We start from the raw sequence: 15,213 nt of genomic DNA on the forward strand, positions 1-15,213 counted from the left end.
ACCTGGGAATTCTGGAGTAGAAGCTTAAAGGAGCAGGTCTACTGCAGATAACAGACCTGAAATAAAAGAACTGGCAGCAACAATTGTGTTAAACTATCATGTGTTTATGAATTTTACCCATAAAACTTTTCTTCTTGCCTTTTCTGCCTCACAAAAAATAAAATATTTACATGTGCCAGATGAAAATTGAAAATTTAGTGAATGTTGAATTCATATCTCCAAATTAATAAATTTATTTGGAGATATAGCTTGGTAGTCTAACATACATAGAGCCCTGGTTTAGATCCAGAAGACTGAAGAAAATTAATTAAATAAATTCAGTTTGATTAATAATATAGACAATTGGGAAACCTCTGCTTGCATATATTTTTGGATGATTGTGTGTGGGGTATGTTTGTCGAAACATCCTTAGGAACCAAGTCACTATTTACTGTCTTCTACGTAGGCACAGGTCCTGTGTCTGTAATCATCACTGGATGGAAAGGAGTCTGCAGCCTGGACTCTGGGGAGACATTGCTCTAATGTTTCCACTTTCTCATGTCCACCTGATGACATCACATTTCCATAGTGGCCATAGGATATGATTCAAGATTAAGAGAGTTTTAATAGTTCCCTCCATGAGAAAAGGCATTGTTTTCTAATTTTTCAGTTGAATACTTCATTCTATTGTGAGAAAAATTGTCTTCATAGTGACTAAATGTCCTGTGGGTTGTGACATCTCTATTTCTGTTATATACCAGGGAGAGTGACTTATGTTAAAGGAAATAACTGAATTTTCCTGTTGTTACTTCTGCTTTGAGTCCTCCAGGAAAACAGTACAGCTCAGTAAGCAATGGTCTTCTGGATTTTGATTGACTATGTAACATGTGGTTAAGTGAGGTGAAGAAACCTTGATGGATCCTGGAGCCTCCCTTGCTGTCTGCTCTATTCATCTACTCCTCGTGTTCCTGCCCTGGCTGAGGTGTGAGCACCACCTATGACCTGCACAACTGCACAACTCCCAAAACAGGATTACTCTTGTCTTGGGACCTGCTTCTGATATGTCACTTTAGAGTCAGGCTCCCAGCTGAGGCCCATCCAGGTCTAAATGTGGACACTGGACATCCTCTCCATGGCCTTCTTTGAGCTCTAGAGTCCTCTACACATGTACATGAGTCCATAAAAGTGAGTTCCCAACACAGATATTGTTGGAGACCATAAATGTAAATCTATATATAGTGTGAGGCTATGATTATTCCCTTTGATATGCATAGATTGACATGAGAGTATGTACACATACAAACACACACCCAAACTTTACATGGATGTTCATAGTTGCTTCTTCACACTTCTTAGAAATTGGATACATTGAAAATATTACATAAATATAGTACATGGGATTAAAAATTGTCTCATTTTCATGTAGCTAATCCCAAATGTGGAAAGATCCAAATGCAAAGTAAGTGAAGAATGAACTTTCATTTATATTTAGTAAATTGTGAGTTGCTATATAGTCACTAAGATATAGAAACATTTAATTCCATACCCTTTCAACACTTTTACTCTTTCCATTCCCAAACTTCTTACCATTGAACAAGGCAGTGAAAGTAGACCAGAAGTGTTCAGTTTAAATAAAAGATTTACTGAGAACTGGGGTGAACTCTTGCTATCTAGAATATAACATATCTCTTAAAAATACTGCCATGTGTCCCTGAGAATTTCATCATTAAGGACATAAAAAGTAAGGATGCCATCGCTATTATGATGTCTGATGAACAAAGCCTCCCGATGTAGTAGCAGTGTTCTCAGCACTCTAGACAGCATGGCCTGCCCTGGTCTACCCACTCACCACTTCTTTGAAGAAGATAAGCATTCACTCACCTGATAGAAGTACTACTGATGACAACTAGAATTTTCCAATGGATCACATGAAAGACATGCTCTCTACTCAAACTTCTGCCACTGGACTTCTGCCCTGTTATTAGATTTCAAAAAGCAGGCAATGTGTCACTAATAAGTGTCTCTCTTCTGAATCCCAATGTTAGAATTAAACATCGTTCCCTGATAGATTGTAGTCAAATGATATTTTTCATTCAGCATAAGATTGAATATGTTCTAACAGAAAATGAGTCTAGGCGATTCACACTTGACATTGGACATTGCTAATATGATACCATCCGTATCAATCACACATCATTTCTCTTTCATGGGGAGGGACCATAAACTATAGGAACATTTCAAATTAGTCATTGAGCTGGATAAAGGCACTTTACCCCAACATTAAACCCTGGCAATCAACAAGTCGTATGGGTCTCCATATTTTTTTTGTTCACCAATTTATCCACAGCCACATGCTAATGAGGGTGATACCATGTATCCCGTGGACCATGGGAAATAATTTGGGTCAGTATAGGTTCATGCTCTGTAACAGTCTTTTGTTTCAAGGTTGTAACCTGTTTTGCTTAGTTTTTTTTTTCTTCTGAGATATGTGGGACAAACTGCAATGCCCTGCACATGCTTAGCATGTACTATTCCTAAGTTACTTCTAGCCCTATCTTCTTAACTTCAAAATTGGCAGCCACTTTGTCCTATGGCTGAGGTGCCAGTAGTGCATGGGGAGCAGATTCCTGTTGACAGTCTCAGTCTGCCAAAAAAGGAAGATTCTTTGATGATAGAGAAGAGCTACACTTTTACATAGATATAAAGATTGGTATTGAAATGTGGGGAGTATTATCATCTTACGTGAAATCACTTAATTTAAATTATTTATGTTATGCAATTTGTATACGTGTGTGTCTGTGTGTGTCTGTGTGTGTGTTTCTTAAGTAAACAAACATTGAGGTTTAATTGGTGTTCTCAGTCACCTTCAGTGTTCTTTGAACCTCCCCCTTCATGCCTCTCTCCATAATTCCAACCTCTGCCCATTAACAGATAAATTCTCTCTGTTTTCACAATCTCCCTGTCATAACCCTTGGGTTCTAGTACCCACTTCTCTAGAACTCCTTCTCCCACAGGTCCCTACAAATGTGGTCCTCTTTATTTTCTTTGATTTCCACAGTGACAGATATGTACAGAATAGTCTACACAAACACCAAAGGATATACATTATACTCAACAGACCACAGAAGCATCTCTAAAATGGACCACATTGGGACAAAAAACAAATTTTAAAAAATTAAAAAAAAACTTGAGGCCAGTCTGAGCATCTTATCTGACTACAATGCAATCAAGATTAAAATCTACAGTAAACAAATAGTAATCTCACAGTTTCATGGAGATTTGATTAATCAAATTAATCAAAAAAATGATTACTGATCAATGGAGGAAAGAAGAAATCAATAAAGAACTTTTTCTCATTTCCTGGAGTTTAATGAAAATGAAAACACATCATAACAAAATTTCTGGGACTGATTGGAAGCAACAAAGGGAGATTGGAAGTATCAAAGGGGGAATTTTTCTGGTTTTGTGTGTTTTGGTTGTTTTCTGTGTGTTTGGATGATAACCTGATGTGAGTCCTTGACAAAGGACTCAAGTCACTGCAGAAGGCAGAGGATGTGTGATTTTCTGTCTCCACAAATCACACACACACACACACACACACACACACACACACACACACACTTTATCACAAGTGACTGGACAGGGCTTTACCATCACCAGGGCTGTCCTACTGCTGTCAGCATGAATTTCTGGGACCATCAAACAATGAAGAATTTCAGATGCATGGGTTGCTGTTGGCTCAGGCCCATCATATCAAGTCCATCTCATAGCATCCATTGCCCTCTTCAGAGATGCGTGAGTAGAGGTCTATGACTGCTTGAGAGATATAAAATGCAGGTGTTTTATTTCCAATGCTGACTTATGCTCTGTTGCATTCAGTTTGGGTACTATATTGAGAAAGTTCTTGATTTATGCCCATTCCTTCACCAGCAGACAGCTGTTTTTCACTGCCTCATTCTTACAGTCGCTGATGGCTGCCTGCCAAAAGATACAGGGATTGGGGGACTGAAAAGGGGACACCTTGCTCTTGAACCTCTAGGAGGCTCTTATCCAATGTGAGAAATAACATGCCCAGCAGTGAAGCTCATGTTCTAAGTCGTTGTTCTGGAACAAGTAACACAAACCTCATGAAGAGCTCAGTATTTACAGATACATGTCTGGTGTAGCAGTATTTACATAGGAAATTCTCAAGAACTTTAATTTAAAAAATTTAATCAGGGCTCATAGGAGATCACAGAGACTTGATGCCATAATTAGGGACCCTATATGGGTCTGAGATAGGTCCTCTGCATATATGTGATGGATGTGTAGCTTAGATTTCCTGTGAGATTTCTAATGGTGAGAGCATGGGCTGTCTCTCTTTTGCCTGCTCTTGGGATCCTTTTCCACCTACTAGGTTGCCTCATCCAGCCATGATATGAGGATATGTGCCTAGTCTTATTGCATCTTATTAAGTGTCAGTTTGATATCCAAGGGAGGCCTGCTCTTTTCTGAAGAGAAATGAAGGAGGAGTGGATCTGAGTGAGAGGGGTTGTGGTGGGGAGAGACTGGGTGTAGATGGAGGAGAGATTCTAGAGATGATAATAAAATGTGACAAAATAAAACATAAGTCAAAATAAAAACTATCACACTGAAGTTGGACAAGGTTAATCAACAAAAGGAAAAGGGCCCTGGGAGAAGGCACAAGAATCAGAGCCCCACTTTTTTCACACTTTCAGGAAGCCCATAAAAACATTAAACTAAAGGCTGTAATATACATGCAGAAGACCTTTTGCAGACCCTTGTAGGCCCTGTGCTTGCTGCTTCACTCTGTGAGTTCATGGGACCTGTGCTTGGTTTATTTAGAGTGTCTTGATCTCCTAGTGGCCTACATCTGCTCTGGCTCTTATACACTTTCTACCTCCTCTTCCTGGGAGATCCCTGAGCTCTGAGGGGTGGGGTTTTATGGAGGCATCCCATTTAATGCTGTGTGTTGCAAGGCTTAATTTTTAACTGTGGGTTTCTACTTTTGTTCCCATCTGCTGCATGAAGAAGATCCTCTGCTGACAACTGTATAAGGCACAGATCTATGAGTCATTTTACTGTTAATTAGGGTTTTTTTTTAAACCATTAGTATTTGGTTTCTCCAAAGGTCTCTGGGGAGGCCACATGGCTGCAGACCACATGCACACAACTCATTGAACATAGATATATTAAACTGGTTTCTACATAGAACCTTCACCCCAACATTCTTGTGTCTTTGTTAATGGAAGGTTCTTTACAGGCTGTCAAAAGAGAAATGTAAGTGCTAACCCAGCCACAAGTCATTAAATCTACAATAAGTCCTAACTGAAAAAAATATGCTAGGGCAATGGTGTCACAAAGATTATGGAACTAGCTAACAAATACCTGATTTGACTTAAGAACTGCTCCGCAAGATGGAATCCATACACAACTCTTTATTATGTATTTATAATATAATTCAAATAGTCTCATTTCACTGTTTTTTTCCATATATATCCCTCTGTATTATTTGCTTTATATAAAATATTAAAATACAATTTTGATAAATTGAAAAAGATTAACAATGTTTTATGAATGTTGAATTTAGATATTAAATTGAATAAATAGAGGATGCAACATTGTGTTGATAATTGCATAATTACTGCTATATGATAGCCAATACTGAGAAAATATGCTAGAGAAATGTAAATTCTATGCAGTATTATTCTTTTGTAAACACATTTTTAAATTCTTTAACATTCGTGTCTGTATTTATTTTGTTTTCCAAAGGCTGTGTGGCCCTCCCATCCATTGGGACAGTATTTTCAAAGGCATGAAAGAACCAAATCTGTCACGACAAAAAGATGAAGAGAAATCTAGAGCCTCCACTCTGGGACCCTGTTTGTATGTCCTTCCAGCTCTCCAGTCCTGTCTTACGCCCAGAACATGACTCTCTATACTGACTGAGGTTGAGACTCAGCACAAATAGCCTTGAAATTGCCTCTCCATGAGAAAAGATTGTCAGGTCCTAGTTTTTCAGTTGAGGAAACCATTCTTCTGTGAGATAAACTGTCTTTAGGGTGACTGAGAGTCTTTGAACTGTGTCACTTCTGTTTCTGTAGCCTTCACAGAACAATGACATAGATTCTAGGAACTAACTTCAATGATCTCTGCTAGATCTTGTATCCTTCAAGTCAAGTGTTCTGACATATGACACGGTCTCCTGGGCTTATACATGGTTAACTGAGAGGAATAAACTCTGGGTAAAGTCAGGAAACATTCTAGCTGGCCCCTCTCTGCACCTGCTCCTCAGGCTCTGCACAACTAATTTATTTAGATGTTTCTCTTATCCTGACTCCTGGCAACAAATATTTAGCTATGTTACTGGTGACATTAACACAGAAATAGTAATTTTATTTGGTATAAATCATGCAGCATACCTAAAGATAAATAATGGAGAATCTTTGCTGTAAGGAAAAGAACACACAAATAAAACCCAAAGAAGATTTTCTTAACTCCTCACACTGCACCTTAGCATTACACATTTTCACTCGTGCATCATCTTTAAATCCGTTTATGTCCCAACCTCATGTTATACTTTGAATAATCTAAGCAGAGACAGGACATGTAAAGTGTGGCCAGGTAGGCAGATGTGAGATTTATACAATGAAGATAATGCCTTCTTCCTTTTTCCTTCTTTTTTTTTCTGATTTTTTCACTGAGTATATATATATATATATATATATATATATATATATATATATATATATATATATATATATATATTTGGTGTAGCTTTGCGCCTTTCCTGGATCTCACTCTGTAGAGCAGGCTGGCCTTGAACTCACAAATATCTGCCTGCCTCTGCCTCCCAAGTGCTGGTATTAAAGGCTTTTTAATGCAGTATATTCTGATTACTGTTTCCCCTTCCCAATTCCTAGATTCTTCCCCAACTCCTCTCCCACCCAATTCTGCCTCATTGCTTTCTCTATATATATCAAAAACCAGTCACCTAAAAATAATAATAAAATAGAAAAAGATTAATAAAAAAATGGAATATGACAAGACAAATAGTAGCACCAACCAAAAAAGCCCACAAGAAACAGAGACACACATTCACACAGTGAGAAATCTCATAAAAACACAAGGGTGGAAACCATAATATATACACAAACGACATGTAAGCAAGTGGAAAAGCCATAGAAAGCATTATGAGACAAAGAGCATCCATAAATGCCAGGGAGTCCATTTTGTGTTGTCCATCTACTGCAGGACATGTGACTGCTCTTAAGAACTTTTTGTGTATTTAGTGAGACTGCATTGAAGAAAACTAGTTATTCCTTATGAGAGGTTATTAGATTGGGCTAACTTCTAGAATAGAGATGGGGGCTTGTGTCCACAATGTCCTCTTAGCATTGGGACCCCATCTGTCTTAGACCTTTGAAGGCCAGTGCATGCCAGTCTCTGCCAGTTCATATCTGCATCAGTCCTATTGTGTCTGAAAGGTCTTATCGTCTTGGTGTCCTGCCTTCTTTTTGGAATTTAGAGTCGTCATCCTCACCTTCTGCAGGGATCCCTGAGCCCTAAGGGGAAGCATTTGATGGAAATATCCCATTAGGCCTGTCTCACTCTCTGCACATTCTCTAGTTTTGGATCTCTTTGTCCTCATCTAATACTGTAGGAAGTTTCTCCAATGATGGCTGAGCAAGACATTAATTAACAAGTATAGGAGGATGTCATTAGGAATTGCTTTATACTTATATTTCTTTAGCAGAATAGTAATATTTGATTTTTACCTCAGTTTCACCTGTCTAGTCTTAGTTCTTGGCCATCATAGCAAGGTCTGGGATTGGACCCATCTTATGCAGTGGACTGCAAATTTCATCTGATGTTGGTCGGTTCATCCTACAAGCTTTTGCATACTGTTGCATCAGTGTATTTTGCAGGGAGGTCATGATTGTAGACTGGTGTTTATCTTTATCCTTTGGCAGCATTCAGAGTGCACTCCAGTATCATAAACACTATTCACTAGGAGTGAAAGCTCCAGCTCAACTTCTCCACATTAAATCAATTTTGAAGATATTATCTTTAGAAATAGAGCCTTGTCATTAGCTTGTATAGAGCAGCCAATAGCCTTGACAGTAACATGGGTGGTTTGGGAGTTTCCTTGGGGGTCAATTGGCCAACAAAATAATTAGATGAGAGCCATTCCCAGGACTGGGGGTTTTGTTTGGTGAAGAGACATGTCTAGATGGGACTTTGTCTCCACAGTTATTGGGTGATTTCATCTAGACTTCCCTCATATGTACATATTTTAAGAAGCTTCTACTGTATTAGGATTCCATCGAACCCCTCAAATGGACCTTAGTTTAAGTGTCCTTCTGTATATTCCTCCCCTTACTCCCAACTACTCTGTCCTCCCTGGTTGATCCTCACTTTGCAGTCCTCCCTCATCCATCCACAAACATTCCATTAACCCTTCTTAGGGACATCTGTGCCTCCCCAGTAGTCCCCTACTCTACACATATCCCCTGTATATATAATGATTGTATCCTGCCTATGGAAGACTTAAGAGATAGCATCCACATTTAAGCAGATACATACAGTTTGTCTTTTGGAGTTTGGCTTACTTTAGTTTGATATTTTTGTAGCTCCATCCATTTATCCCTTTTATTAAAAGCAGATTTTTTCTCATACAATTATCCTGACTACAGTTTCCCCTCACTGGACTACTCCCAGTTCCACTCTTCTGCTCCCAACCGAATCCACTCTCTTTATGTCTTGAATTAGAAAAAAACAGAATTCTAAGAGATAATAATAAAGTAAAACATAATAAGTTAAAACAAGAAACCATCATATTGAATTTGGACAAGTCAAATCAATAAAAGGAAAAAAATCCCCAAGAGAAGGCACAAGAATCAGAGACCCACACGTTCACACACTCAGGAGTCTCATAAAATTAAATGGTAACAAACACAGAGATCCACTCAAGACATTGGAGAGAGATCTTGGAAAACACAGCTCCAAAAAATGGATGTCTCCACCCCTCAGAGCACAGGGACCCCCACAGAAGATGTGGCTAAAATAGTGTAGTAGCTAGAGAGGATGCAGGACATCTGGAGAGCAATGCCCTCTAAATGAACTGAGCAAATGTTATATGAACTCAGGCAGACTGAAGAAGAAAACACGGGGCAGACATGCCTCTGCACCCGGTGCTCTCCATGCATATTATCCTTTAGGTTAATATCACATTTTCTTCACTCATTTTTCCATTCATCGACATCTAGGCTCTTCTAATTTCTGGCTATTATCAACAGAGCAGTAAGGAAAATGATTTAGCAAGTGTCTCTAGTAGGATGTAGAGTCCTTTGGGTGTATGTCAAGAGTGGTATAGCTGGATGCTGGGGTAGATCTATTCCCAGCTTCCTGTGGAACAGCCACACTGATCTCCACAATGGCTGTACACAGTGAGTAGCTTTGCAGTATAAGGTGTTTGGGCACTTCAAACTGACTCTCCAGCATGTAACAGACAGTTCCTTGAGTCAAGGCCATACAGACACTTGACAGATGCCTTCCCATTACATTGATGAATCTTTTTCAATTTAGAGGCCAGAATCAGAAGATTCCCTTGCCTTCTTATCAATCCCTACTTTCCTTTTGGAGGAAAAAGGGGGTGCTTTATTAAGACACTAGTATTTCAATCAGTATTTTAAATTCAACACAGCTTTGAATGATCTCTAACATAGAATTGGCAAAGAGGATTCATGCCCACCACAATATATTCAGCATATGAGGTTTAATCCACATTCAGCATGTGGTATTCATATTTCAAGAGGAAAGAATGTCTGCTACAAGAACATGCAAAATTAATGATTTGCTTTATAGAGTATTATTGCTGAATTGAACTCTTCAAATTATCAAGTACCAGAGACCTCTATGAAGCTTGTTATTAGTCCAGTTTTCCAAAACCAGACACTCTGTAGAGCAAGGGTGACTTCGAGATATCCAGTGGACCATGAAGGATGATGGTGTATCAAAGTAGGACAATGTTCTATAATGCAAGAGACTGTAGGCCGGGGTGCTGGGACTGGAAAGGCAGTAAACTTGAGACCAGAGAATCATGAATAATCTCAAACCTATTTCTACTTAACATGTGAACACACTGGGTCATTAAATGAGTTTTATGAAAAGAAATTTTGGTCAACTTACAAGAATTACACTTATGTGGCAGTGATTTATGATATGAATATCTCTTACATACTAAGAAACTAGAAGTTCTACTGGACAAAACAGGCAGAATTAAACATTCATTCAAGCTACTTAAGACTTAAAACTATGAGAGGAGTTTTGCTTTGGTTAGGTGTTGTTTATGTGGACTTTACTGATAAAATTCATATTATACTTTATTCAAAGCTTTTACAAAACAAGTTCCATTCTCTTGGAACCTAAAGATGTTTTTCACTATGCATTACCATGGTTTTCCCTTCTTTAGTGTTTTATTACAGAAGAAACATGTAAATGGAGGGGGTCATTTGACCTCAATCAGCATCATTTTATTTATAGAGGAGGAGGCAGAAAAGTGTATACTCAGAACAATTATTTCTGAGCAGGTCTCCAGGACAATCATTTCTGTTATCTCAGTCCCAGGGCAGCTTCCTGCTGCCTCAGGGTTTCTGACACACTCAGGATGTGGGCTGCAACACTGTGTCTCGCACAGTAATAGACCGAAGAGTCCTCAGAGGTCAGGCTGCTGAGCTCCATGTAGGCTGTGCTGGAGGATTTATCAACAGTCAGTGTGGCCTTGTTCTGGAACTTCTGAGCATATTTAGTTTCACCATCACTAGGATCAATCCATCCGATCCACTCCAGGCCTTGACCAGGCCTCTGCTTCACCCAGTACATAAAGTAGTTAGTGAAGGTGTAGCCTGAAGCCTTGCAGGACAACTTCACTGAGGAACCAGGCTTCCTCAGCTCAGGACCAGACTGCTGCAACTGGACCTGGGAGTGGACACCTGTGGAGAGAAAGGCAGAGTGGATGTCATTGTCACCTCAGTCCCTGTTCCTTCTTCAGGTTTGGAACTGGAAAGCTCCTTACCTGTAGTGACTGACAGGAGGAAGAGAATGACACAGCTCCATCCCATGGTGAGGACCTTGTGCTCAGTGACTGTGGAGAGGACACTGATCATATGTTGTTCGGGGTGTGGACATCCCTGTATTTACCACAATAGATTCACATGATTTTCATATTCATGAGGCAAGGTACATCTTACATAAAGACCAAGTCCAGCTTGTAAAGAAAGATGTAGAGGACCTTGGGTCAGGCAGCAGGATTCTAAAATCCAAGTCCTAAAACTGTCTGAGGGAATGCATCCCATACTAATTCCCCAAGTTCTGTGGATATCTTGTGGATGTAACATTAAGACCTAAACTCCAATTCACAGATTTACTTCAGCTGGAGACGGTATCTCCTCATGATGATAAAGTTTATTTACAGGTGGTAGTTGTGATAAGGATTTCAAAACTCCTAATTCATTGGAAGTTGCAGTCTTCTTTCATATACATGCAGTTAGTAAATGCTTTTCCAGCAGGTTGTATACTAAAAACCTTACCTAAAAGACCAAATGTGAAAATGTTTCAGAAATGGTTGCAAACAAATATTATTGCAGCATTATCTATAATAGGTAAATTATAGAAACAAACTATATGTCATTCAACCAATGGTTGCATCAAGAATACATGATCTATATACAATAGAACAAAATTTATTCATGAGTAAAGTATAAGAAACTTCCATCACTTTTAGGAAAATGAATGCAATTGGTGATAACATTATTAAGGAAGTTAAGGACCAGCTCAGAAACAGATATTGTATAAGAGTTTGATTTGTAGTCCTTAGATATTGCATAGTTAGAAATGTTTATGGATGTACATATGTAATGATGCATAACTCAAAGTATCTAGTGGAATAAGTGGCAAATGGGAATAGTAGGAGTAAGAAAATGGTAGGTTGAGATTACAGGATAAATAAATATAGTGTACATTATACATCTGTATGAAAATTTTAAACATATGAAATATTGTTATTTCAGGATAATGTTTCTGTTCATTCCTTGCAAGTTTCATCCATGAATGCAATGTATTTTGATCATATTCAATCTTCCTCTCTTTATGACCTCTCAAAGTAACAAGTGCCTCTCCTAACAAGTGTATTTTGTTATACTAATGAATAACTCACTAAGTCTAATAAATGCTATCCATATGGATATGGTGGAGGTCACCCACTAGCTCATAAGTAACCTCCAAGTGGCCACACTCCTAAAAAGTGGTTCTAACTTCCTAAGCAGTCCTCCAACCCCAACGTCTCCTCAGCTTGGAATGGTCCATGGGGAGTTCCTCCCCCACCTGTGCTGTAATCTTTAACATACATTTTGTTTAGTAGTGGGGCCAAGACACACGTGTGGCAAGGCCTGTGAGAAACTGAAGACAAGGTGTTCAGTTCTTTTCTCCTAAGATGTAGCTCTTAGAAACTAATAATTGTTAAGTTTGACAAGAGGCACTGTTAACAGCTTAGCCTTTTCCCAGGCTTTCATGCTGTAATTTTGACTGGTTTGATTTTGTGCTGGTCTTGTGCAAGTAATTACAGCTGCTAAGAGTTCATTTGTGCAATGAGAACATGTCAATAACTGTAGATAGAATTTCATGTCTTTCAACCTCACTCTCTTACCCTTACATTTTTTTTTTCATTTCCCCATTTTGTGATGGTTGTTGAGCTTTGGGTGAGAGGTTGATATAGATAACTCGTCTGTGGCTGAGTATCCATTTATTCATTCTCAGCCCTTTTACCAGCCATGAATGTCTGCATTGATCATTACACATCACACAGAAGCTTGTGTGTTCAAGGCTGAGAGCAGCACCAATCAATTGGCTATAAAGATACGTATTATAAGGCTGTTTGACAATTTGACCACTAGCAATACAACTAGGGTCTACTAGGGTTACGTCAGCCCTTGCCATGGGCTGTTGAGCATGCTTACATGGGGTGAATTCTTTCCTATGGAGCAGACCACAAATACAATTAGAAAGCAGTTGGTCACCACATAACAGTCAGGCACTAGTGAGTACATCCCGCCAGAAGGTTTTCTCCTGTCTCCCCCAGCCCTGCTGTCCTGCAGCCACTTATAAAATAATTAGTCAGAGGCTTAATATTATTTACAAACTGTATGGCCTATGGCAGGCCTCTTACTAGATAGCTCTTTTAACTTAAATTAACTCATTTCTATTAATCTATGTTTTGCCACGTGTTCCATGGCTTTACCAGTCTGCTGGAATGTTGCTCCTTTGACGGAAGGCTGGCATCTCTCCAGATTCAGACTTTCTCTTTCCTGTCTCTCCCCTTTTATTTCCTGCCTGCCTCAAAGGTGCCTTGCCATAGACCAAAGCAGCTTATTTATTAACAATGGAAACAACATATATTCATAGCATACAGAAAGACATCCCCCAGCAAGTACATCCTGCCTGGAAGTATGATATTGTAGATGGCAAGGCATGGTACTGTGGAAGATCACTGATGCTTTTTCTCTCACCGTAGGCTACATAGCACCTTCCTGTGCTAGGAAATCCAGCCAGGAGAGGAAAATTTCTGTTCACTTCAAGATTTGTTTCTCCATATTCTCAAGCCAAAGTCCTTATCTATCAAGAAAATGCAGATCAAAACAACTTAAGTTTTGATTTTTACCCCAAATAGAGTAACCAAAATCAAGAAAACAAATACAGGCATGGATATGGAGAAAGGGTAACCTTTATTCACTTTTGGTGGGAGTGTAAAACAGCATAGTTACTTTGGAAATTATTTTGGAGATTTCTTCAAAAACAAGAAATAGAACTGTGATATATCCCAGCTATATCCCTCACAAGCTTACACTCAAATAATTCTACATATTATTACAGAGACACTTGCACATCCATGTTCATTGCTGCTGTATTCACAACAGATGAGAAATTGAATCAATATAGATGTCCAACAACAAACACATAGATAAAGAAAATGTGAGACATATAGACCATGGAATACTACTCAATGGCAAAACTATAATAAAGGAATCTACAGGTAAGTGGATGGAATTAGAAAAAATCTGAAATTGGAAAAAAATATGCTGAATGAGGTCACCCAAATACAAAAAGACAAATGCTTCATGTGCTATCTCATATGTAGTTCCAAGATTTTAATGTTTAATTTCTAAAACCAGAGAGACTAGGAAAGGTTCATTAGGGATTGAGATACTAAAGAATTAGATATGATGAAATACAGATAAAATGAAAATGTCAGGGACAGCTACTGGAGACACACAATTTCAAACATAAAGTGGTGATAGGAAATAGAGAAGTGATGATTTGGGGGTCTGATTAACAAAATTTAACAGTTATAATAAAAAGGCATTGAAATTTAAGATCTTCAATGTAGGTAAAAATATAATTATGCACTATGTAGAATCAATTTGTCAGGACAAAAATGAAGGGGCAATGTACTAGAAACAAAGAAAAGCAATGTATGCAACAGAAACACATACATTGCAAATTTATTTCTATAATAAAAAATCTGGAAATAATGAACAGTTAATAGCTGTCTAGTTTTACACTTGAGATATTCTTCTTATTGATGGAACAAATTTGTGTTCAGATTACTGTTTGTTTTATGGATATGCTGCTACAGTGTTTTTGTCAAAAACAATAAAACTAATAAAAGTCTATGAAAAACTAGAAATGTCTAGACAAGACTTGTAGATTAGTTGTTAGTATTGTCTCAGTTGTCTGGTACTGACTATGTTCCATGGGTCTCAGTTGTCTAGTTCTGATTATGTTCTGATTATGTGAGATATCTGCTTACAGAGAGCTGAATAGAAAGTACATGTATGAGCTTTGCATTTTATTTTAACTTGTGAATCCTTGAACAGGGTTACCTGAATAGAAGAACAGGAAGTGTTGGTCCCCAGAGACACAAGAGATTGAACATCTCAGTTCTGGGTACATGATATCTCCCTATGAGTTAATGGTGAGAGAGGCTCCAAACATGCTGAACAGTATGTGGTGATACCATTGTTCTTGGCTGCACAAAATAATTGCATAGATAAGCCTTATTTTAGTAGAGAATTTAAGAACTTAATAAGTTGTGAGAGCCAGATGAGTAGGTGATTCCAAGGGAACAGTGTCTTCCAGACACAGTAGGAATGATGCACATAAGAATTCACGGAGTCT

The 15,213-nt window shown here is 38.4% G+C and overlaps 1 gene segment (V, D, J or C); it reads right to left on the reverse strand.

The window, feature by feature from the left end:
• Positions 1-10,593: 10,593 nt before the first annotated feature.
• Positions 10,594-11,139, reverse strand: LOC114686624. The segment is given in 2 exon segments: positions 10,594-10,973; positions 11,057-11,139. Coding segments are annotated over 2 exon segments (426 nt in total).
• Positions 11,140-15,213: the final 4,074 nt, after the last annotated feature.

Source organism: Peromyscus leucopus, chromosome 14 (genome assembly GCF_004664715.2).
Source record: "Peromyscus leucopus breed LL Stock chromosome 14, UCI_PerLeu_2.1, whole genome shotgun sequence".
Taxonomy (NCBI): Eukaryota; Metazoa; Chordata; class Mammalia; order Rodentia; family Cricetidae; genus Peromyscus; species Peromyscus leucopus.